Here is a 25,689-nt window from a genome sequence, read left to right as displayed (position 1 = left end):
CACTGCTTTGCTAAAAGAAGAGCACTGAGTAACCCAGCTGTGTCTATGAACAAGCATATTCCTAATAAAAATGGGACATATGTGAAGGTTGGACTCATTGACTGAGTTGTAGTTCCTTAACAAAATAATTTGATAATTTAAAAGAAGGAAAATGGCAAATGCATGGTGCTTGTTTAGAATCTAATAAACGTATGAACTGTATACTACAAATATCTAAATCAATACGACTTAGAATGTTGTTCTGTCACGTCTAAGACCCGCAAAAAGTCCTGCAATATTTCTTTCACTGTATCGCACACAATGTGCCACAGGAAACTAATTTTCTTTGAGGGTACAAATAACCTGGCCCTTTAAAACTTCTCAATAACTGCGCATGAAGCCCTGGAGACGCGTTTGAGCGACAGGCGCTGTAAAGGGAGAGACTGTTAAGTTCTACTTTGCAGGCTCAGCTGGTTGTTCTTCTGGCTTTTCATTCTTATTTTGACTCATGCGACTGACAGGTCAGAAATGGAAAGACAAGATATTCGTGGAAAAAAAGTGTCTGTCTTGTTGTGATGTTTCTATATTTGTTTGTAACTCAATGCGTGTCCTCACAAGTACAACGTTAAAAGGTCGTTTAAGGCAATTGTTTTATCGAATGTTTCTTGCGACCCAAATGTATAATTAAGGTAACTAACTGAAGAGGCTTTCTTAATTATTATTTCACAACTGTGACACTGATGACAAACATGATGCTACAGAGTTACAGTGACATAAAAGAAAATGTGGTAATTTAGTTCACTGTGTTTTGCAATTTTCGTGTAGACCTGAGATCAACCCTATGTAATGAGAATGTGTTTGTAAAGGTAACAATTGTAAAAAAAAAAAACAATGGGTAATAACGATTTAATTTAAAACTGGAGTAAAACTGGTGACCCTTAAATTACATCCTAGAGTTTGTTTGTTTTTTTAAAGGCACGTGGTTCCTGAAATGAATCAAAAACATCAGGATTATGTTTTAGCCAAATGATAGCCATCAAGTTTTCAGTGAGTTATAGATCAGTAGTACGAATCACAAAGTGAAGGCCATCACACACGGAGCCTGTTGGAAAAACATGACAGGAAATTCTGGATTTTTCAGATCCAAACTTGTTGTGTAACATATATACATGCCAAAATGTTGCATTTTTTGCAAAAAATTTGTCTTCAAGAAACCCACTGTGAAAGAAATGAAGTCTGCACCAAGCGATGATGAGCTAGTCCTAATGTTTCTAAACAAGAAAAGGAGGAAACGGAGATTCTGGGTATGTCCGATTCTTAAAAGAAGGCAGCAACGGGGGAAAATTTCATTGTTCGGTCCAGGAGTTGACACTGTATCATGGCCACTTTTGTACTTTGAACTCTTGTTCAAGAGTTCAAGAGTGTCTGAGGTAAAACTGAACCATTTTATTATTTCTATATTCAGCAGTGGTGTTCATTTTGAGCTACAAGCACACTTGTTACCAAATGCAGCGGTTTGACTGGTCAGATCTGTTTATCCAGAGCTGATCATTTGTAAAAAGCGAGCTTGGTTCGAAAGAATAAATGTCGCAAATTTGTCATGTGAATTACATAGTTGGTGTGACCGTCTGCATTAAGAATTTACAGAATTTACATATCTGGTGTTTAAAGGCCTTAACTCATTATACAAATACTATCATGATATTCCATAATAATAACAATTATACTGCGATACAGTAATCCTGCAGTACGTTGCTACAACATCTGAAAAATGTCTCTAAAAAAGGAGAAAATAGAGCTGGTTGCATGCATTGTCATAACTGTTGATCTGTCCTCCATGAGTTCCTTCTTCTTTAGCCCGAGTTATTTAACTTCTGTTCACTTACACTTATTCATTTAATAAGCACCACCTCAATGAGTCATAATGCAGTGATTCAGGGAGTTTAACTGCTGTGGGAATCCATCTAGAGCACCTGCAATCTTTAAATAAAGATATCAATATTTGGCAGCAGCGTATCCACACCATAGCGAAAGAAAAAAAGTCAATAAGATACACCGTCACATCAATACATTTTTCAGGTCCTACTGTTAGCAGATAAATGAACATTCACCAACAAGTAACGTCATAAGCAGGACAAAGACTGGAACTTTGAAGAAGCCATACACACACATGAACTCACACATTTATTAAAACTGCAAAATAAGACCCCAGATGGATGGCAAAACATAGACAACACCTGCCAACACGACCACAGAAATGAAAACTGATGGTTGCAACACCTTGAAGATGAGCAGTAATGGAAGTGAAGGATGGTGGCGCAGGGAACACGTGTGTGTGTGTGTGTGTGGTGGGGGGGGGCTGACGACTAGCAAAGGTCAGCTTGCACACCTTGGGAGGCATGATGGATGTGTGCTCTGAGAAGCTCCAAAGTCAAATGACCTTTATTGCAATCAAAACTTTTATTTTGAGGACCACTTTGACACAAGGCAGAATCAATTACCAGCACAAGACAATATCTAGGTGTGTGCTGTTTGATATATGGATGAGCAAAGAATAGGACAGAAGTTTAAAACATTAATAAATCCTTTATTTCTGTGTGTTATGAGGCATAACATGAAGGACTGTTTTAATATCTGTGCTGCAACAAGCTAGAAATCTAAAACTAAATCTAAAATTAAGCTAACTTAACCCAAACGGTCTCCATGCCCTGCCTTCCCAACACAGACTTAATGATTCTAAATCCACGTGGACTACAGAGCTAAAAACGACTGAGCCCGTTTCCCATCCAGCCTCACTACTTTCAATACGTTCACATACACAAGTCTGAACGTCATTTAAATGCCGAGCCAGCTTGTGCTTGCAGTGATAAGGGAATTTTCCAGTGAGTCATAAGCAACTTCTCTCTGAAGGCTTGTGGAACCTAAAAAGAGAGCTGGGGGAAATGCAATATGCTGTTGCTCAGCAATCCTCTCCCAGTCCGCTTATTTCAACGACACAGGCATCTGTATTTAACCCTTCCAGCTCCTCCCTATCTTCTACCATTTGTCATCCTGACCGTGTGACCTGAGGTTCTCAGGCCAATTTACTTTTGCTCAATGTAAGGTCGAGCTGAAATAAAATGAAAGTTGCCCCGCAGCTGCTAAAATTGCCTAACTACTGACCACAAACTGAAGCAATTTGGTGAAAGGAGCAAATAGATTTAAATGACTCCGATTAAAAATGGCATGACCCTTACCACCGTCCCCTGCTTCCAGTGCCTTTAATGTTTGTTCTTTGAGTCGGTCGGCTTCATGTTTTTTCCTCCTGTGTTCCTCCAACTTGACCTGCAGGTCTTCAGCCACCTGCTGGAGCTCTCTGAGCTGGGCCTAATGAGATGACATGAAAACAAAAAACAGAAAAAACATGGCCAACTTTGTCAAATCTATAGCTATTTATAACTATACTTTACAGTAAGCATGCAAGATAGTAGCAACAGTTTGCATTGGTCTTAAATCTGATTGATTACAATCTTGAATCTAACTACTGTGGGGTTTTTTAATCAACGTCCTTTGGAAATGTAACTTTCATGCAAGCTGCACTAGCCCAAAGAACATTAGCGTTCATATTTGATGTTCATAAATTTGGCTATTGTTCAGTTTAATAAGTCTTAAGTATTGGATACTGGCTGCAGAAAGACAATCCCAGAAAAGTAAAGCAATATTACAACATTTCCTATTAGGCTTGTACTGTTGTTACAGATTGGGACAACCTACACAGTACTGCCACACTTTTTAAAAACAGACACCGTTTCTTAAGTAATGTTAATTTCTCTGTCGTTTGGTTGGCTCATTACTTTATTATACAATGTTTCCAGATATCGACTCTAAACATTTTGGAAACAGGCTGGTCTTTTCGATAACTCAACCACTCTCCCACTGAAAACGCTACGTCCAGATGAACAGACTCAACTTTTTGGTGCATGGAGCCAACAGCTGCAGTTTAAGGTGAAATGTTTCAGCAACTAACAGATGCGTTGGAATCAAATTTGACACGGACTTGAACGTCAACCACAGAGTGAGCATGAATAAGTTGTGATAATGTTGATGATCCCCCGATATATATCTAGCAGCATCATCGAATCAAAGTTTTATTTTGCTCAGCATTTCAAATACCTACAGAACTAATGAGAATGCCAACACCATCCATTTTTCGTGCTTAGTCCTTTAATGGTAGCATGGTAAATACAATTATAAACCTCCAGAGCAGTAAAATGAAGCCAACGCAGAAATGCTAAAAACCGCAGTTCATTGAATGGCCACTTGAGGGCATTTGAGTCAACCATCTTAAAAGCTTTAATAATGAAATTAACATATTTATAGATTAGTACATATAGTCCTTTTGCTCTCTATAGCTAATTATAGTGTGACATGTTAGAACTCAAATTCTATCGAGGCATCAAAATAGGATTTTACAAACCAGTGGGTAATGTCAGAGCAGCTGCTGGATGTCCATAAGAAAACCTCCCACCTGCTTGATAGCAGCATGTTAGCACTGTTGAAGCAAGCATGTGTGGATGTTGTTGTTTAGCACTCAAAACCATTTCATTCCTGTGTACACTGTGATTATATACACTAGCAGACTCATGGCACTTTGTAAAGTTCTTCATCCCGTATTTAGCTGCATCTTGAACAAAATTCCATCGCTGATACAAATTTTGCAGGTATATGTTGACAGTCGCACATGAAACAAACGGCCTAACATTGTATTTGCAGGGGGGTGATGAATGCATAAATCAAAAGAATTGAGATTTGTAATAAATCTTTTTGAAAACATATAAATGTTAATAATCACTATTCGTGTGACTATAATCATGCAAAGTTTCATTGATATTGGCCCACCAGTTAAGGAGGCCATAGGGTACATATGCTAACATCATTATAATAACATTCTTAATGATAAACAAAGCACAGAGACTATTATTGAGAGATAAACTGACAGATAAACAGAAGCACGAGAATTTCCCTGTTCTCTCTTTCCGTTTCCTCGTCTGCCTCCGGAAGAGAACCAACCAACACCGTGTATTTACAAAAACTTGTACCACAGCAGCCGGGCCTGCACAATGGACTATTTAAATCACTTGCATCAGGAGGTGTTGCTGTCGCACCAAATACGACAGCTTTTGACAACCAAGCATAACCTATCATCACTCTCTGTAATGGACCAATTAATATGAAAGAGCAGCAGCTCCTTGTTGGCGTGCATGTGTGTGTGCATGTGTGTGTGTGTCAACTCTGCCTTCCAATCTGTCCTCAGAGACTCTCATAATGCAGTGATGGATTCTGCGAGGTTCAGCTAGGGATGACTACCTTTCTAGGCCATGCTGCTTGCTTAGACACCTTCAGCTTGCAGCTGTGATTTATGGGCTCCATTATGAGGAGTACAAGAACATATTTACTTGTGGAAAAAACACCCATAACATGCAAAAAGTTCTTCCATTGTGTAAAAAAAGAAGTAGAAAACACCAGAAACTAATATAAAGCTTCTCGCTGTTGCAAATTCTTCAAAGAATTAAAAAGAAAAAAGTAGAGAAAAGTGATTCTGAGGATAAGGAATGGCTGATACTGCATTTCATTTCCTGCTTTAACATGTACTTTTAAGAGTGGGCCAATAAATAGCAAACATCGTGAAATGGGTTTTATTGAATACCAATTTGTATTCAATTAACAGCAGCATTCCCATTTCTGCTTGTTCTGTGGCACGTGAGGCTACAATGCCACGCTCAGCTTCTAATTTGATTTTTTTTTTTGGTTAAAGTTTGATCGCAAGTGTTTTCTTTAACAGTTTCCTCTTGAACCCTTGAACCACAGGAAGAGTTCATTTTTGAGTCATTGTGTAAGGTTTCCAACACGAGGCCCCGGAGGTAACCCTGCCATATCAACAGAGACACGCTGAGAAAAGAGGATCGCAAAGTGCGGCAGGGCTAGGAGGGCTGGGTGACACTTCAGCCTCGATCTGCCAATCAGCTGCCACCGAAAAGAACACGGAGAGGGGGAAAAAAAGGAAAAGAAAGGAAAATAGACCAGAGTGCAGGGTAAAAACCCAGGGATCATCAGCTGGCAAATCAGACATGTGTGAGCTCGCACATGTGAGTGTGATAAAAAGTGGCCTTCAGACAAATCTGTGCTGTAAACAAGTGGTTTCTTTCTCTCTTTTTTTCCTGACATCTTTTATAAGCGCTGCAAGATTTAAACAGCTGTACTTAGAATCCTTCAAGATACCTTAGAAATGAATAATCAGGGCAGGAAATAACAAGGATTCATAGCAGCCCTGAAAAAAGTCAGAACAGTGTAAATGTGCTGCATCAACAAAGAGTCCAAAATCCAAATAATCATGATGAACAACACTCAGATGCTGCCATTTCAATCGCTAATACACTTAAAGCTGTAGCTGCTGCAGTGTTGGAAAGTAACTTGTAGTTTCTAAAGGCCACTAATGCATTAAGTAATGAGACCACTGAAGCGTCCTCGGAGATCCGCAGCTGCCAAATTTACCATATAATTTGCACCAAACTCCAGGAGTCCGTCTCTAAATTGGCTCAGTGCTCGCTGAAGTAAATGTGCAAATGGAGAGGAAAAACTGTAAAGCAGTTGCTGCTCGACCCCAAGTTCTGCAAAGGAGTCAAAGAGAGAGAGAAAAAAAAAGGCCTGATTGCTCACGTACTTGTTTACTGGTGCTGATTTACACCCAGTCATTTACTCCTTACTGCTTTAGAGCGACGGCAAATGAAGTATAGTCACAGCTGAATTCCTTAAGAGACACAATAAAATGCAAAGTTAGGTGGCAGGAGCAGAATATGATGATGTTTATGGGTTACAGATAACAGTACGAACTAGAATTCGAATCTGAGACGTGACGCATTATATAGCATAGTGATGTCTGTTGTGCTAAAACTGGAGGCCACTCAGCAGGAAATGACATGAATTGATCAACTAAAACGACACGATCCAAGTAACATAATGGAGGGAGGAAAATAGCAGGGCTTTTTTTTTTTTTTGACAGCTAGGGAGCAGCGAGCTTCTTACTGTGATAAGGCAAAAAGTACCTGCACAGCAGGCTAAGGCTGGTGCTGGAAACTGGTGCTGGGAGCACAACAGACGCCTGTAGCAGCAGGTGCTGCGAACATGTATGATCAAAACAGCATCACAAGCTGCTCACTTAGAATAGCAATGCTCTGAGCGCAGCATATATGAAAGCAAATTAACCTTTCCATCAACGCTGTAGAAGCCACTGTATGGCAGCACACGCAGAAAAACAGTTAACCGAGTGTCTTTATATCCTAACTACGAGCACAGTACATTTACCTTTAGTCCCCTAACCAGAACTGCTTTCCTGTACAATATAATCCACTAGCTTTTCTTATTAGAGCCATCATGAGTTCCACACATTCATCCTAGCCAGCTGTTGGTTCAAAGCACTTTACAAATGTGTCTCTAGACTTGTCTGAAGGTTCTCAGTCATCCAGGTCATCATAATCTATGGAGCTTGAAAAGAAAAGCGTCTGGACTTCTTTAAGTTTCCTTGAAGATGCTTCACCTCTCATCCAAGAAGCTTCTTCAGTTCTAAGAACAACTGGTGGAGAGTCGCAGATTTTAAGCCCTATGGGAGTGTCCCCAAGAGGGTCATGGACCCCCTATTGGACCCTATAGACTCACGGTGGTGCTGAAGCCACCAGCTGGAGGCCTTCTTGTGTAAAGCCTGCATGTTCACTGTGTGCATGTGCAATTTCCCTCCAATCACTCCAGCAGTCCAAAGACATGCATGTTAGGTTAACAGGTGATTCTCCAATCCCACTTTGATGCTGAACTAGACAGGAGAGAGAAACCAACTCAGTGTAATGTTACCCTGCTGTATCACTAATTTAACTCTTTGCTCTGAGGAAGACTGATTCAAACCTGTTAATCAGTTCTGTAAGAGTTTTGTAACCTCTAAACTCGAAATCACAAAAATTATCCAAGTTTTCTCCTGACGTAGAGGCCGTGCTTAGACGACGGCTTAGTTCCAGTGTGAACACGAACGGATCTACTTTTCGGGTGGTTTTCAAACACATGCCGCATAATAGCTGGAACTTCTACAAGAAAAAAAAATGTACCTGTTTCTCCCTCCAGAGCAGCACTCCCTCCTCAATCAGCTGCTGCTTGAGTCGCAAACCTTCATCCAAGGTCCTCATCTGGCCCTCCACGTACGCCCTCTCTCTCTGTCCTAGATTCCTGGAGGAAAGGCGAGAGAGAGAAAGAGAGGAAGCACAGTCCCATCATTACTGAGAAAACGCCAGCCGCTCCTGTTATGGTCACCGAGATGGCGCAATCCAATTTTTAAGGGCCTGCGATGCAGCAGGAATCCAAATGGGAAAATAGAAGAGTAAATAAGATGGGGGCCGATGCTCTGCGGCTCGGCTAAATTGTTTCTGAAGCCTGGCAAACACAATATGAGTGCGGACCTTGTGAAAACATAATGAGATACACTCTGCTTGTACGCGGCTTCGAGACGAATGGCGCGGTGAATGAAATAATAGAGGACTGTCAACAAAAGAAGTGGGTTAGCGACATATACACAGCGGGCTGCGTTTCTGCGCCGCAGCATCGTCCATCTTTGCAGCGCAGCTCAGAAAAACATGATAAATACATCGTGGCAGGAAAATGAATTCTTATAAACATTTGTATTCAGGGACCTTCCACCTTTGCGCCGTGTAATTTATAACTTATCTAAATTATCTCCCAGGAAAAAAAAGGCTCTGGGTGGTGGGAGCAGTTTAAAGCAAAAAGGAGGAGGAGGAAAAAAATTGCAAGAAGGTCGTGAGTCACATTTGCATTTAACAGATGAACTCTTCAAAACAATTTTGTGATGCACACACAGCCCTGAGTTTTCAAATCATAGTGACACCATGCCCCCTGGTGGCACAGTAACCGATTCACCGCAGAGTCCATCATACTGCTGCTATGATAAGCAGCTTTCTACTCAGAGCACGGTGAAGTCCCCTCAAAGATCTCTGTTTTATATCAGACCGGATGAATATCTTTTCACATTTGGATATTTATTTTTAAATAACTGGACCCTCTGGCGTCTGGTGACATATTTCGAGTCAAACTGCACATGTGTTAATACATAAATACCGAATCTCAATTTTGAGACGACTGACCAGCAAGTGTTCTGGCAGCGAGCGTGGCTGTTGTATTCATCGGAAGCATCGCAGCAATCTGGCAAAGAGACACAGGAGAAACCAATCCAATACACACAGACGAAAACAGGAAAAGCATACCACATTGTCAGAACGGAGATGTTTACAATGTCTTACTCTATTACTACATAACAGATCAAAGTTTGGTTTTTCTTAAACTAATACACAACAACAAAAAGACAAGATGCTTTCTGGCAAAAGCAATATTTTGCTTTCCAGCATAGAGTACACAGTTTTTTTCATTAAAATTATAACAAACAATAAACACAAATATGCTACAGGAAAACTGAGCTGAAACTTTAAGCCAATAAATTCTTCTAGTAAGTCAAGAGAAACTTCAACGGCATCTTTAACACAGCCTGAACTGTCTTAGGCAGCTTTCTTGTAATTTCTTTAAGTAGTCTTCAGGAATAGTTCTCTAGACCTCTTAAAGGACATTCAAAGCTCTATGGATGTTGGCTGCTGTTTATTCTGTTTTCTGATCCCACTCTTCTTCAATAATGTTGAGCTCCAGACTCTGGGGAGGCCAATCCATGACTCATTTTACTGCATTGGCAGCGCGTTTGGGATCGTTGTCATGCTCAAATATGAAGCTGACTCGTTCCAGATGGTATTGCACAGTGAATCAACATCTGATGATACTTTTCTGTGTTCATAATACCATTGATTTTGATCCCCAACAACACTGGCTGAAATACAGCCCATAACAGAGCCTCCACTAAGTTTTACAGACATAAACACTCACTATTATAACATTCAATTGACCTCTTCTGTACATACTTGAGGACAGAAATTTCAAATTTGGGTTCATCCCTCCATCGGACTCGTTTGAGTTTTAGTCAAACGAGTTGTAGTTTGACTTTTAGTTGGGTTTTTTTAGTTCTTTTTTCTTCTACTTCTCCAGTTTCCAAAAATTTTTTGAAGGACAAACTGCACACCACGCCAGTATGCCGAGTTTCCAGACAAAAGCTATTCAGAAAGACCGGACACCTGTTGCTCAAGTCCACTTTAATATTTACGAGAAAGTCTCGCTCCCTAGAAGGGAAGTATAAAGAAATCAAGACTTCTGCACAGCACTGTAGCTTAGCACAGCACTAAGGCTAGAAACCATGGTGATGTATCCACTGTGACATCTGACAGTGCTTTGTGAAGCTCAGGTTTAAAGCTGTTGGGGTTTTTTGGAACCAGAAGTGACCATGGCTGAATACGCTGGTTAGAAAAGTGCATCAGCTCAGTGTATGGGTGCAGCACAGACACTGCTAAGCAACATAAAAATAAAATAGAATTTCACTTGCTGAAGCACAGACATCTTGGATAGGCTGTCAGTACAATTAACGACACAGCAAGGCATGTTATTGGATAATATAGCTCAGATAACTCTAGTAATAGAGCTCCAAAAAGCACCAGCACCACAAATGTGGTTGAAAGGTCAAGTTCAGCGACTTCAATTAGCTAAGGTGAATCTTAGCAGGCAGATATTGGTTACAGCCGCCTGTGGCTGTTTCCACCTGGCAGTCAAGCCTAACCAAAGTTTAAAAGGTGACAGTTGTTATGAAGGTGTAAATTATGTTTATGGAGCAAAACTTTTTTTCTACCAGCATGTAAATATGATTTTTCTTTCTTTTTTTTTTAAATGATTTTTCTTTCTTGCTTAAGTACAGTTGCCTATTTTAACATGAGACTGTTTCAAGAGTGACTTCATTTTGGATACAGCCCCATGTGGTGCCTTGAGGATTGCAGTTTGTTGCCACCATTAACTCAAAGAAGTGTACCTCCCAGAGTGTCAGACTACGTAATATCACGGGTCAATATTAGCTCTTTGCCTTTATATAAGTATCAGCATTTGACACAAAATTCAAATTTAAAAAGTAAAGAAGAAACGCCCTTCAACAATGTTATGAGGGTTGAAGTTGCATAGTTTATCCACCAGAGGGCACCTCTGGAACTTTTCTGTAGGCAAGACCAAAAACAACCAGGCGATCCCAGCAAAGATGAGCAGTGTAACCGAATATTGGCAAGGCAAGGCAAGTTTATTTATATAGCACAATTCAACAACAAGGTGATTCAAAGTGCTTTACAGAGAAATTAAAAAACAAAAACAAATAAAAAGCATGATTTAAAATTGATTAAAAAAACAGTAGATAAAATCAGTAGTTAAAATGTAAGTTTTGAAATTTAAGCTTAAAAGTGTGGATTTGGTGTTTTATTCAAATGCAGCTGAGAATAGGTGAGTCTTCAACCTGGATTTAAATAAACTGAGTGTTTCAGCTGATCTGAGGCTTTCTGGGAGTTTCTGGGAATATTGCTACATATAACAATGTGCTATTGTTATGTGTAATTATATTGTTACATTTATTGTGTGTGAAAGAAAAAGAATTAACCAGTGCATCAAAATATCGGATTTTTAAATCACCAAATATCGGTACGCTTTTTAAAAATCCCATATCAGTCGTGCTCTATCAGATTATCCTTTAAAACTTCAACATACTGCATAAAACAAAACATTTCTGTGTAATGACAGTAATAATAATAAAGTATGGACGTCTGAGTTGAAGCTGGACGATTCACATTAGCAGCTGTTGCAATGTTTTTCATGGTTTTCATCATTCTGCAGCTTGTGTTGTGTTTTGAGGCAGTCGATTATGACAGTTGTGTTGCTTTGCAGTAATGGCCTTTTATCTACAGTATATCACTGCGGTCAAGTGCATTTGGGAAAGCTCGTGCTGTGCGGTGCAGGGAACAACTGTGATTGGCATAAGCAGGCAGGTCATCAAGCGATGATTTAGGGAGCGCTTTCCTGGCTTTTGCTTTGTGTTCTTCTGATCGATCACACATTTACAGCATCGTGTTCATTTAATCGCGAGAAGCCACACGATTAAAATGTAATTAATTATGCAGCCCTAATAGGCTGACAAATGTATATTCTCTTTCATGTTGAGCTACCCAGAAAATCTTCGTCCTTAAAGTTGAAGATTAAATCTTTAGGTCTGCGTGACATCTCTGCGCTTCGAAGAAGGTCTCTTGATTTCAGCCACTTATAGCATCAGCTGCATGGTGTTTTGTAAGTGCTCAGATCTGGCTCTTTCTCTGATGTTTCACCCAAGAGAGTGGGCACAGTGTGAAATCTCTCAATTATCCAGAACCCCATTGGTGACCCATCGAAAGAGAGCATTACAGTCCAAAAAGGGAAGCCAATGAATGTCTCTGAACAACCAGTCAAAGAGGAAAAGCGATGATGAATTAGCTATTAAGTGGCTCCATTCAAAGCAGAGAAGGTATGAGAAGAAGACAAGTGGGAGCAGAATAAAAGGAAAGAGGAAAGGGTGAGGGAGGCTTTGGGAAATATTCTCCTGCCGCTCTTTCATGCTTCATTCCTTCAGCTTTATTTCCTGCGATGGTTACATGCCGTCTATTGCTACTGCTGCAGAACGAGCTGGTGACAGAGCAGAGATGTCAGCAGCAGAATGTATTGAATTTATCCAAAGTGGCGAGCTACTGGAGAACAAAAGTGGAAAAGAAAGGGAGGCTGAAAAACTACCTGATTAGGCAGCGCATGTGGCAAGAAAGAATGGAAGAAAGCCTTGAGAATAATAGAAGCAGGATGTTTTTCAAGGAAAGCTGAGCGAGGGAAGTGACTGTATGTACGCATCTGCATTTGTGTGAAGGCAGCCATGTTCTGTTTGTTGAAGCTACATCGTTTGTTTGCGCTACAAAAAAGACTGAGAGTGCGTAGATCAACATGTCAGCATCTGCACATTGAGCAAAACATAAATTCCTGTCCATGTCTGCAAAATACACAAAAGGAGGGAAAGTAAACAACAAGTTTTTACTCAGTAAAATCAGGACTTTAAGTTAATATGATGAAGACCCGACAGCGTGTTTATGATTACGTGGTTGTGATGCTATTGCATTATCAAAATACAGAAAGAGATGTAGAAAAAAACTTGAGAGATAACTCATATGGGACTTTTGGTGCCAATAACAATGCTAAGTTTTAGGGAGTTAAGAAAAAGTCTGATATCACTGGAAGTGATTTTTCAAATTGGACAGACTTCAGCGCCACCCACCAGGGACCAACAGTCGGGTAAGTGGAAGACCACAGCTGGATGGTAAACAGACTAATAGAGAGATGTCCTTTCTAACATTCACACTTCAATGAACACATCGGAGAGCAACTTGCCCAAGGACACTTTGACATGCAGAGTGGAGCAGCCAGGAATCGAACCACTAACCTTCTTATTAGTAGATGACCTTCTGTAACACTGATGTATCACCCGAACTCACTAACATCAGCCACGTATCACTAAATAAGAGCAACTTAATGATGGAGGTTGCCAACATTTATCTATTGTATTCACAGCTCGATACCGTGTTTTTGAGACCGATATTTTGTGATATAAAAATCCGATATTCCAATTTTTTTTCTTTCAGACACATAAAACATAACGAGATTTCCCTACGTTTGTTTTGTTCAGTTATGTACTTACCTGTTTCCCCTCAGCATAGTGTTTGTGTCTGAGGCATGCTAAAGTTGCACAGTGCCCTCTGGTGGATAAACTATGTAACATCAACATTCATAACATGCCTGAAGGGCGTTTCTCCCATCTGTTCTTTACTGTTTTAATTTTCATTTATCATCTATTTTAAATGCCTAAAGTGATCAACGACAAATAGAGAATATCAGCCCACCAATAAATCAGTCAGGTTCTATTCCACTCAGCTATAATGTGTCAAACATGTGAAAATAAAAGTATTAACATATCTACATAACCAAACAACAGATACATTAATACTGATATACAGTATCTGTGATAGGACAATGTTCCCTGTGCTCTATGACGGCTGTAGGCTTTAATCTACGAATACCTGCCAAGTTACTTAAACCGCCTCTGCAGTAGTTTCCACTCCAGCGGGGATTTCCAGGACCACAAGTTGCCCTGATGACATCCAGACAGAAAAGGCGGCTACCAGCCGACAGTAAGACACAATATTAAACCACAGCCTTACCACAGATGCCATCATTGACTCTGGATGATGGGATGTAGTGCGGGCGAAAACCCAGATTGGTGCAGTAGAATCGGCCACGAGGACAGGCTGAAGTGCCTACATGGAGCAAGGAAAACTGGTCAGCACTGCATTATAAACTAATTTGCAGAAATAAATGAATTTACCTTAAACTGTTCACAATGCTTGCAAAGACATCAACCACTACACCTGATTACTGTCTCTAAAAATTTAAACTTTTAAACATTTATTTGTATTCTTGATGGGGTTTTTTTTTTTTGTTTTTAATCATTATTTTGTGTGTGTGTCTTTTTAAAATTTCAAAAATGAGTGTATCTCAAATCTGGTTAGTGTTGGCAGAGGTTAGCCGCAGCCCTGTGCCCCACATACAAACTGTAAATGATGTGTGACTTTGATTTAAAGCATAATGATAAAAGCCACGACTGCATAATGAAATCGGGGATGTTTCTCCTCTGTCTTTGCCCGTTTATGGTACACAAGAGAAAATGCCATCTATCTTTTAATATTTAAACCCTGAAATCTCCCTGGTATGCCATGCATTCCACATACATTGTCTCTTTTGTTTGTATTGATTTCATTAAGGTGCCTATACTTATACTTGTAAATTTTCTTATATTAGACAACAATTCATGCATTTTTTCTTAATTTCTGGAATTCCTTGAGAGAAAAGACTTGCACTATTCAACCTAAGGAGATTTGGAGGGGGGGGGGTTAAGGTTTCTCACATCTTAGACATGAACTTAGTTTACAGGTGTAAGTTGCAGCTAAGAGTATTGTAAAACATCTCTCTGAACCTTCAGTGAAACAGGGGCACAACATTTTGTCTCAGCCACAGCCTGTCAAAGACGTATCGAGGGGAGGGACAGTAGAAAATGTGAAGATGTGGAAAAGCACAGAAGGTGGTTTACTTTCTCCCCTGTACACTGCAGAAGACAGCATCACATGTGAGGAGTGGGTTCTGTGGCAAAGTGACAAAATATCCAGTAACTTCACAAAGCTTGCCTATGTTTACCAAGAGGGTATGGTAGAGTTTGCATATCATCATTCTTCCAGAAAACACGATAGCTTGAAAAGTTTTGAAATAATACTGATAAAACTTTGTAGCTGTGTAGGGCAGGTTCATGTTAACAATCTATTAAAACTTGGTTTACGTCCACCAATGTCTTCAAGATCAATTTAATGATTTATTGGTCGAAAACTGAAAAAAAAACTTATAACCTACAAACTATGATTCTTCAAGAGTGCTGGGTGTTGTCAACATATAAAGTAGGATTTAACAATTTAAAATATCATGTCACATTTGATCTCTGACCTCTCCTTGAAAGGTTAGTAGATTAATCTGCAGGTCAAAGTGATAATAATGCGATATAAAGCTATTTAAAATGACAATACGTTTTCAAGACATTCTGCCAACAGATACTATTTGACTTTAGCTGAATTGATTTATTCTTACTTTGCCATTTACATCACAATAATAGATTGTAATTATGTACATTGTAATCATTAAATACATAACAATTTGACTACATTACAATGTACAATTTTTTTATTTTTTGGGGGGGGGGACTTTTGACACTTGATATTTATTATTCAACAAATTTCACTAAACAATGGCATAAAGGCTGCACATGTCCTGCGGGCATATAAATTTTAAAAAGTATTGCAATCAAAATTACGCCAAGCATATTAAAATGGGTTTCAGCAGGGCAAATAACAAAAGCCTGCACTTTGCACTTGTTTTTACTGCACTACAGACTTCTAGAAGTATGTTTAAAAATAACAAAGAAAACAATATGAATATGTACTCAATACAAAGTAAATACTTCCCAGAGAGTGAGCTGCCTTGGTGGGGGTTCTTGTTCTCATGGCTTCTTGTTTTCATGGTTTATTGTTTTGTCCATGCAGTGCATGTCTTCGGTATTGACAGTCTATGCATGCAGCTGCATGTGTTTTGCCCCCCAAAACACATGCAGCTGATCTGAGCGCAGAAAACTTCAAAAGTAAAACACTGATTTCCCAACAGAGAGTCACAGTGACCAGACAGACTGATAACGCTGACAGACAGGGGCCCGCTGGCCCCACTGATTAACCTTTTACCTGGTTCATCTGAGCCATCTTCACAGTCGCAGTAGTCGTCGTTCACCTGCTCAAATGGGATCATTCTCGACCCATCTATGCACAGAAACGACTTCCTCTCCCTGTAGAACCTTTTATCTGTTACAAAATAAAAGCAAACGCCCACTTTTGTAATCGCTGCTGGCTCTGAGGTGCAACCAGAATTGTAGCCAAACATTGTGCATCAGTTTGAGCGCTTATAGTGTCTTAGCACGGATCCTCTGGGGAGGGTAAAACAGCAGGTTTGTGTTGTGTTGCTACTACACACTCATAATGTTATGTACCATTATTATGCTGTGTACTCTGTTATCACAGCTTGTAACGTGCTGCCTGCGTTTGAAACCAGGAGCTGCCAAAGCTTCAGCACCATGTAGCTGTTTCTGTATATATTGGGCAGCTACCTAGCTGGAAGCTAAAAGGGAAGAATGGACTTACAGGACGAGGATATTCCTCTTACTTTCCGCGAGTCCACATAACCACACCAAAACACAGCAGCGACAATAATGTAGACACGCATGTCAGCGCCTCCTGCCTCATAAAATCCCGCTCAAGGCTGTTTCAAACACTGCACCGCCAGCATCTCAAACTGCCGTGTCCCGACTTCCTGAAACACGCGGTCTCGTGGCGCTTCTGAGGCTTTCTATTGGTTTCTAGTTTAAGGTTCATGTGATCATCCACCGACCAATCGCAGGGGCGAACGGCAGCTGAGGCGAAAAAGAGGACGAATTTGATTTAGATTTACTGCACTTACGGCTTTATTTACATTTTAGAAATGGGAGTATAAAATTGAAGCATTTTATTTAAGTGTAGAGAGCCAGCAGACATCTTTTGTAGTCTAACAGCTGGAGCTCCTTCACAAGCACAGACATCACCAAGGTCACTTCCACATAACATATTTACGACTACTGCACTTAAATAAGCCTGAACTAAAATGTATGGAACGAAAAAGAAAAAAAGATGGTAGAATATTTTTCCCCCCAGTGTTTTAAAAAAAAAAAAAAAAAAAAAAAAAGGAAAGAAAAGAAAAGAAACAGAAGACTTATCGTGGGACAAAGTCCGGTTTTTGTTAGTTTTGAGTGCTACACATGCAGTTGTTTTCCCCTTTTCTTTTTTATCCGCTAAAAAAAAAAAAAAAAAAAAAAGAGAGAAAAAAAAAAACACATCGACAAAAGAGACTCACTTCATCATTATATATTTGCACGAAATGAATACAAAATGTGTAAAACGAGAAGAACTTTATTCATAATAAACAATCTGCAAAATTTACATTAAGAAAAAAACATTAAGTCGTCAGATTTTAGTACACCATTGTGGTTCGAGGCACTTGAAAAGCGGTTATTTAAAAGCTACAGTTAACTTTTTTATTATTATTATTTATTTTCCATGTGTCCCTTTTTTATTTGGTCTCGCTGTTTAGCCGTGTGTACAGGCCTGCATTGCATAGAGACTCCTTGCTTTGGATGTAAGACAGGTCTCGGATCATGCCGGGGAGGGAATAAGAGTCCAAGGGTGGACGCAGTGGGAACACTGGCATCAGTCCTGATGTCATGTATGGAGACATGAAGCCTGCCATGCCGCCGTTAGCGGAGGGATAGGCCAGCCGCAGGGGGCTGACGCCCAGGCGAGGGCTGAGGCCGTACAGGCTGTCTCCCCCTGGGGACGCGGGTATGTGCAGCGGGGAGAAAGCAGACTTGGCCCCCAGAGCACCGAGCCCTCCGGGCAGTCCCGCAGAAGGCCTGCGCGCGCTGTCAGCGTCAATTTTGTTCTCTTTGGAGTTCAACGCCAGCTCAATGGATTTGACAATGTCACCTTTGCACGTTCTCACCATAGACTCCAGAGTGTCCCGTTTCTGATGGGGGAAGATCTTAGCCATGATGTCGGTGGGGTCACGGTCCGGGCTCAGATACTCATTGGGCTTCTCCGACTCGCTCCCCGACTCTGGATCCGAGGAGGGAAGTGACCTCTGCGGGCTCTCTGTATGGTCTGAGCGGTGATCCATCGCAGGGGATTGACTTCCGCCGCTGTCCTTGCTGGGAGACATCTCTTTCTTGTCACTTGGAGAGGGCAGCCGTGGAGAATGGGGTGCAAACAGGGGTCGGCCCATGAATCCATTGTAAAAGTTGTATTTGCTTAATTTGTCCTCAGAAACTGTAACTACGGATGAAAGAAAAGGGACAACAGCTTTTAAATTAAATGCGCACGAGGTAATCAAAGTTCACCAAAGCTGCAGAGGAACCAAAAAGAAGAACATTGTTGTGTATTAAAATAGTTATGAAGACAAAGTATACAGTCTCACATTTCAACTCACCGTCTTTCTGATTCTCACTCCCAAAAACATCGAAACAGGGAGCTGCCGGAGTACTGCTGGCAGATACGGGTACCCCGGCGCTAATGGACGATCCCTGAGGGATCCCTGCTTCCCCTCCGATCCCAGTGCAGGGGTACAAGAGCCGAAGATCCCGGGCCTCGCTCTCTTCCTGAGCCTGCTGCCTCCTCAACGCCACCTGCGCGGCCATCACCCGCTGCCTCTCTGCAATCAGTGTGCACTTTGCGCACACGCAGTCTCTCCAGCGACAAAAGCGCTTGTGGCCTTTGAGCGCAGAGACCACGCCGTGGTTCCTACACCTGGCACACTTCGGGGTTCGGGGGTATCCCCTCTCCAGCGTGGGGTTGCAAGCCTGGAGGAAGAGAGGCGGAGGACGCAGAAGGGAAGGGGGTACCGGCAGGCTACCGAGCGGGCCGGAGGTGTGATCGGTCAGACCAAGGGGTCGGATCCTGTTTTCCATCGCTCAGAGGAGAGGGTTAAAAAAAGTCTACGAGTCCTGCAAAACTGTTTACGGTAAAGTCATTCGGGTGTTTTGGACTTCTCTAAGCGACTGGAGTCTCTGTAATGCGCCAGCACCCTGAACCAGCGCGCCTTAAGTGTCTCCTCGCCAGGTGGTTTGAGTTGAAACACAACACCTTCGTCACACCCCTTTCCGCTCAAGCCTCTTAATGCCCTATCATGTTTATTTGCATCCCGGATAAATGGGCGGGGGTCTAATCTGCAACTGCATGCGGCCATAGAGTGAAAGGGCAAATAAAATTTCAAAAAAAACTGGAAGCTTATCAAGACCAGATAAAAAAAACCTCTCTTTTAGGAAATAAAACCAAAACTGCGCTGTGTTTGAAATGACATGCAAATTCGCACAGAATAAAGTAGCAGGCACAGAAGGTGGATCGGACAAGGCCAGCGTGTAACAAAAAAAGCATTATTAGAAAATAAGAAAGAAAAACATGTTGCCTCAGGCCAGCTTCCATTCGGTTGCCCTAATGTGTGATGAATATTCACTATTAGGATGTTTTTTCCCCCCTTCAACACAACAATGGGCCTAATAGCCACAAAAGAAACAGGTAATTATCTGCTTGGTTGTTCTGTTGAACAAATTACTCTGACAAAAGACCCATCTGTCAACAAACACCCAGCGAGATTGGCGAATACCTAATCACACCTTGTCACATGTGTCATTCATTTCCCTGCATTCGAACAGGATCCGGTTACACGCACCAGATTGCTTTGCCGTTATGACAAGAGAAGCAACTTGAGCATAATGTGACAAGCGCAGAGTCAGTCACCAAGGGCAACGCCACAAGGAAAAAAAATATCGTTAGGCAGAAATTCGCAAATATGTGTGTGTGTGTGTGTGGTGGTGGGGGTATCATAATGCAAACCCTATTATTCAGTTCAATACTCTCTGAAATGAATCCAGTCATGTTATGTGTGTCCAAAACAAACATAAGGCTCGGGGGCCAGACTCGGCCGGCAAAAAGTCCAATCCGGCCCACTGGAAGGATTTAGAAAATGTGACAGGTACCGATTTGAAACTTTTTAGCTGTGTTATCATAAATTTTACAGTTTCAAAGATTCAAGATTCAAAGTGTTTATTGTCATGTGTCACAAGAGAAAAGGCATTTCTCTGTGCAATGAAATTCTTTCTTTGCTGTTCACCCACAGATGCCGATTAATACATACACAATAGAAATAGAACATATACATACAAATAGTACAAATAAATAAATGAAGACAGAAAAGGAGACACAATATGGAGATTTGAAACAGAGATGTGTGCAGAAGAGCTATAGCTTAATATGCTGGCTTAATATGTAAGATGACCTGATGTGCAAAAAAAAAAATTATTATTACTGTTCAAAATGGGCCAGCTGTTCAAGAGTCTGATGGTAGTGGGGAAGAAGGAGTTGTTGAGTCTGCATGTTCTGGATTTCACACTTCTGAACCTTCGTCTCGAGGGCAGAAGTGTGAACAGTTGGGGGTGTGGGGTCTTTGAGGATGGAGGCAGCTCTCCTCTGGACTCTGCAATGGTAGATGCTCTGCAGAGAGGGCAGCGGAGTCCTGATGATCTTCTCCGCGGTTGTTATCACTCTCTGCAGGCGTTTGCGGTCCATAGCAGTAGTGCTGCCGTACCATGCAGTGATGCAGCTGGTTGGTGTGCTCTCCACAATGCAGCTGTAGAACCTGCTGAGGATCTTGGCCGACATACCAAACTTCCTCAGCCTCCCCAGGAAATACAGCCGCTGCTGAGCCTTCTTCACCAGCTGACAAAGACCTCCCCTGCAGTCATTCGCTAAAGTCATGAAGTAATAGATGAACAATAAAATGGCATAAAAATTCCTGTTTTTTCACTACAATAGAATTTTTTTTTATTACAAATTGTTCACAGTCAAATACATAATTAAAGTTGGATATTTTCTGTGAAATCACAAAAAGATCTGTTTTTTAATTAAAGAACACTTTTTGGGCAATGAGCTGCTGGAACTTTATCCATAATTTTACACGTTCATTTCTTACAATTTAATTCCAAAGACTCACGCTGACAGATTTCTTCCATTAACTACAGCACCGTTTCTTCTTCATGTAGAGAAAACTGAGATGCGCTGTTCCAACTTGTACTTTGTTTTCTTACACTGAGTTTAAACTACTTAACACTGACTTTACGTTGGTCCGTGTGGGACGTATGTGGCCCGTGACTTTGACATCCCTGCTCTAAACTACTGCTAAACTGCTTTTCTTCAAGGTGTGTCCCTTATTTTGTCCATACTTATCTGCGCAAACAGAGTGAAATGATAAATAAAATGCCACACATGATACCATCCCTTGATCGTCTACAGACTTGCTCTGCCTGTAGTTTTGACTCCATCTGAATAATGCATGTGAATCAAAGAAGAAAAACCAACAATAACCTTGTGGATGGAAGCACTTGGTCCCCTGGCTTTTCATTTAAGATAAAGATTCCCTGATGGGCATCTTTGAGGCAGATCTACCACGACACTGGCATGGGAAATCGCAGACATAACTAACAGTGATTAATGCTAGTTATCACAAATGGAGACTCGTAGGTGTTTCAACTTGCTGATAAAAGAAGATAACTGTTTTTGAAACTAAATTATCTGAGTTACTGGGACTTTCTTTTTTTTCCCATGTCTTCTTCACACGGTTGCCTCCTTTGTCGTTTCCCAAGTGATGGATCTTATCTGAACGCTATTTTGCTGTGCAGGGAGAAAAGCTATACGCACACCTGCACAGCGGCCATGCTTACGTAAAAGCTAAGTGCAGACATATTGTGCAAAGGCTCTGACTTGTATACAGGCTTTTTCTTGTAAACCGAATAAATAAAGCATCCAGATAATGATTTGTGCAGATGAGGCTTTGAGAAGCGAGTCTGCTATTTGCAGAAAGATGTTCCATTAGTTATGGGCCTCGATAGATAGGGGCTGGTGCACGCTCACTCCAGCCGTGCAGGACAGGAAGGTAATCTGAAATGCATCCATCAACACAGAGTGAGTGTGCTTAAAGCATAAATAAATGCCGGTGATGCAGATGCTGTGTGGACGCACATGCAGTTTTTTCTTTGCTTGTTTTGGGTTTTTTTTTATCATTTCATCCACTGTGAAGTGGAATTTAATGTTTGGATTTGTGGCTGGCAAGTTTATCCAGACACATTAAGCTGCTCCCACCTGGCCGCATCTTTTCCCTTCTTCTTCTTCTTCTTCTTCTTCTTTTTCGTTCTTTCACTGCACAGACCACTTAGGTGGTTTATACGGACCACTTACATCTTTTTCATGGATGGAGGCTGGAAGCGGCGCTGCATCATGCCTGTGTAAATGCACGTCACTATATCTTGAGCTTTTTGTAGGACTCTGTTCCAGTCCTATTTTGTAATTACCCAGAGGAGGAAATGGGGAGGGTTAGGGTTAGGGGTAAAAGCCTCCATAAACTGGATTATGGATAAAAGCTGTAGTGTTATATTTACTCATTTACTGCCTCTTCTGTTTGTCTGCGGATCACAGGATTACGAGGCTAAGTCAGGCTGGTTATTTAAAGTGCCTTTAAACCACATCATCTAAAAGAAAGAGTTTCTTTTTTTCCCCCTCCTCCAAGTAGTTTGAATCATAATCTTACACACAAGAAACTTGAATACACCGCTGTTATCTCTGCCTTGTTTAAAAAAAATTTAGTCTAGTTTCACATTTGTATGGATCATCTGGCTTTATTTGGAATTTTTCAACCTCATCACCAACACAGAACGGAGAGATCGGCAGGGATAAGTCCCGTTAGAGTAGATATGGGTAGACAGTGTCTTAATTGTGTTCTTAACAGATCTGCTCCTGTCAGATATGGTGTTTCATCACAGCCATGTGCCTTCCAGGACAGGCTTTATCAGTGCAGCTTCTTATCTGAAGCAAGGTGGCTGCTAATCTACTCCCAAATCTAGCAAAACCTGATTATGTCTCCCACTGTCAGAGAGATGTAGGTTGGGGTGGAGTGTGGGTGGAGAGGTAAGAGGGTAAAGCTCTGAGAAAGGGAAGTTCTGACTTGACAATTTCCATATAATAACATATATCCACAAAGATCCTACTTTGTATACTTGGATCGTGTCCACAGGTTGTGAGTCTTAATGCACAAAGGGAAGAAAATCAGGTCATGTTACAGCTGCCAGCTATGAATCAACATCACCAGAGAGATCATGACGCGGCCCGAGTTTCCGTGAATTCGGCTTTAAGACAGCGGCATTGTTTCCGAACGCACGGCACTCGAGTTACAACAAATTCCCCTCTCCTTCAGGAGAAGAAAGGTCTCGACCTTCATGTGTTTGTTTTCTCATGTGTCACTTCACACCCTTGTTGCTGAAGTGGCGCACAGCAGCCTCCACTTCACTCCACTTTGGGTCAAACGGTTGCCAGTGATGGTCAGACTGCTTGAATTTGTTGTGTGTCGCATTCTCAAAATGAAAGTGAGTTCCCTTTTTTTGTGTGAACATAGCTTTCTCTTCACTTTAGCCTTATATGCCACTGACACTTTTTTGTATTAAAGCCCCGTGGAAGTAAAAAAATAAAAAGAAGAAAAAACGAAGGGAAAAAAACACTTATTTGTGTGACGTGTGTGGCCTCGGCGGAGTTCAACTGGCAACTTTGCTTTTAGTGGAGCTTTCAAGATTGTTGCCTCTGTTTTTATTTTTGTGCCAGGGGATGTTGACTGTTGCTGTGCTGTTGGACTTGGTGTCTGTGTTTACAACGCCTGGGGCATAAGTTACGCCTTTGCCAGCGCCGCATCCTACGGAAACATTCTGACACAAGTCTCTCTGGAGATCAGACTAATAGCTCACTTCAAGGTGCAAAAAGAAAAATCACACTGAAATATGTTTGGAGAGCTGCTGCAAAATAAATCTTATATCACTCTGTAAAATCACTCATGGTTTCATATTAAAAGTACAGTATTACATATGATTGCAGGTATTTAGCCTATTTAAAAAAATAAATAAATGAAGCCTCCAGCCTGAAAAGTGAACCTGCCTTATATTTAAAAGCCAGCAGGGGGCGACTCAACTGATTGTAAAATCAGAGTTCGACTGTACAGAAGTCTATGAGAAAATGATCCTACCTCTCACTTTATTTTTTACTTCAGTAAACATTATCCTAATAAGTTTATGGTCTCAATCACTTGTTCCAAATCTTCTTTAATACTGCTTGTTGCTTGTTTTGTAAGTTTTGGTCATATTTCGTGTAAAACAGATGATAACCCAGGGAATGTTTTAGTGTGCGGCTTTTCTGTGACTGTAAAGTGGCTACCTTATGAGCATGTGATGTCATAAGTAGGGTAGAGTACCTTTCGCTTTTAAAAGAGTACTGATACAGGTACCGATACCTGGAAATTGATAGCGGTACCCAACAATATCTATTTTTTGGGTACTTTATTTGACCTGTAACAATAGCTGCAAAGTAATTCTCAAAAAACTGTCAAATGAATGAAACCTGATATTGTCATGACTGATGTCATCAGTCAGACAAAGCCTCTGTATCAGTGCTGGTATGGAAAGAGGAAACAGGAAGTAAATGAGTATTTTTTCTTGTTTTTTTTTCCTGTTGTTGTTGTTTTGAAAGTCTCACCTTTTCTACCTGTTATCACATCTCCCTCTCTCCCTCACTCCCTCGGGAATATCTGAGTTGATATCAGTTGATATCGTGTAAAAAAACAACACGATTGTATACTTGTGTAACTCAAGCTGCACAGTGCATGCCCGGCTGAAGAGGCACAAAAGCGCAGAATGTGCCAGCAGTTGTTCCAGCTACACAATCGTTCACAGGGGCACCAACAGAAAATAACTTAACCAAAATTATTAATCTATTGCAAATGAGTACCTAGTACCTACCATTACCTACCATTTCCATTAGTACCTACTTGGATCACCACTGCTCGACTCGGATTGACTGGTTTTCCATTACAAACGAGTACCACTTAATGTGCGTGGTTGTTGTTATAGCAATGCAGGTGAGCGTCCCGTGACGTAATTAGTATGCAACATAAAAGCTACAACAAAGGTGGACGTCAAGGCAACGATATACCTGCTGCTCGGTCTGTGGCTTTTTGTCAGACTTGGGGACCACGGTGTTGTTTTTTGTAGCAATTTCTCTGTTTGCTGGGTTTCAAATATGGTGGTTTTGATTTTTGTGAACGAGACACTCTCATGACTCATCAAGTGACCAACTGACCAGCCAATTGGTGGCATGCAGTCTGACGAAGTCACATTTTACTAAAAAGTACCTGGTACCAGGCACTCTGACCTAATGGAAAACCTTGAAAACTGTGGTAAACCGAGTAGGTACTAAAGGAAAACGCGTGTGAGACTAGGGTTGACCTCACGTGAGGGTTGGGTACTGAGCTCTAGTCTTAGTCCTAGGGTTGTTATTATTGGTGAGTGTCTCAGACCCTGTCCATAGGTTTTAAGCGACTAAGGAGCTTTTGAAAGACTTTAAAACTCAAATAATCCAGCTCGAAGTTTTCAGAAACTCAGTTTCTGTG

At 41.0% G+C, this 25,689-nt stretch overlaps 2 protein-coding genes across 3 annotated transcripts in view; both read right to left on the bottom strand.

Annotated features, from left to right (window-relative positions):
• LOC134619274 (glucosidase 2 subunit beta-like) overlaps positions 1–16,943 on the bottom strand; it is a 162,588-nt gene extending 145,645 nt beyond the window's left edge. Inside the window, exons 1-6 of one of the 2 annotated variants that reach the window (XM_063465043.1) lie at positions 16,770–16,943; positions 16,317–16,433; positions 14,202–14,297; positions 9,156–9,213; positions 8,109–8,226; positions 3,216–3,345 (exon numbers count right to left, since the gene is read on the bottom strand). In XM_063465043.1, coding sequence (XP_063321113.1) covers positions 3,216–3,345; positions 8,109–8,226; positions 9,156–9,213; positions 14,202–14,297; positions 16,317–16,433; positions 16,770–16,851 — 601 coding nt within the window. In that variant the 5' untranslated portion in view covers positions 16,852–16,943. The remainder of the gene's footprint in view (positions 1–3,215; positions 3,346–8,108; positions 8,227–9,155; positions 9,214–14,201; positions 14,298–16,316; positions 16,434–16,769) is intronic. The other variant, XM_063465050.1, reaches the window with a different exon arrangement.
• A 787-nt stretch (positions 16,944–17,730) lies between these two features.
• Positions 17,731–19,120, bottom strand: LOC134619262 (doublesex- and mab-3-related transcription factor A1-like). Its single transcript, XM_063465033.1, has 2 exons — positions 18,643–19,120; positions 17,731–18,482 (listed from the first exon to the last, which is right to left on the bottom strand). Exons 1-2 carry the CDS (start codon positions 19,118–19,120, stop codon positions 17,731–17,733), a joined length of 1,230 nt encoding a protein of 409 aa, XP_063321103.1.
• Positions 19,121–25,689: the final 6,569 nt, after the last annotated feature.

Source organism: Pelmatolapia mariae, linkage group LG3_W (assembly GCF_036321145.2).
Source record: "Pelmatolapia mariae isolate MD_Pm_ZW linkage group LG3_W, Pm_UMD_F_2, whole genome shotgun sequence".
Lineage (NCBI taxonomy): Eukaryota > Metazoa > Chordata > Actinopteri > Cichliformes > Cichlidae > Pelmatolapia > Pelmatolapia mariae.
The sequence above is the reverse complement of the archived record's forward strand: the minus strand, read 5'-3'. Positions and strand labels throughout refer to the sequence as shown.

Bases quoted from the DNA above. Each gene is read 5' to 3' on its own strand.
- LOC134619262 (XM_063465033.1), bottom strand. From the start codon at position 19,120: ATGGAAAACAGGATCCGACCCCTTGGTCTGACCGATCACACCTCCGGC. The intron at 18,483-18,642 runs GTGAGTTGAAAT...CCGTAGTTACAG, and splicing joins GAGTGAGAATCAGAAAGACG to TTTCTGAGGACAAATTAAGC.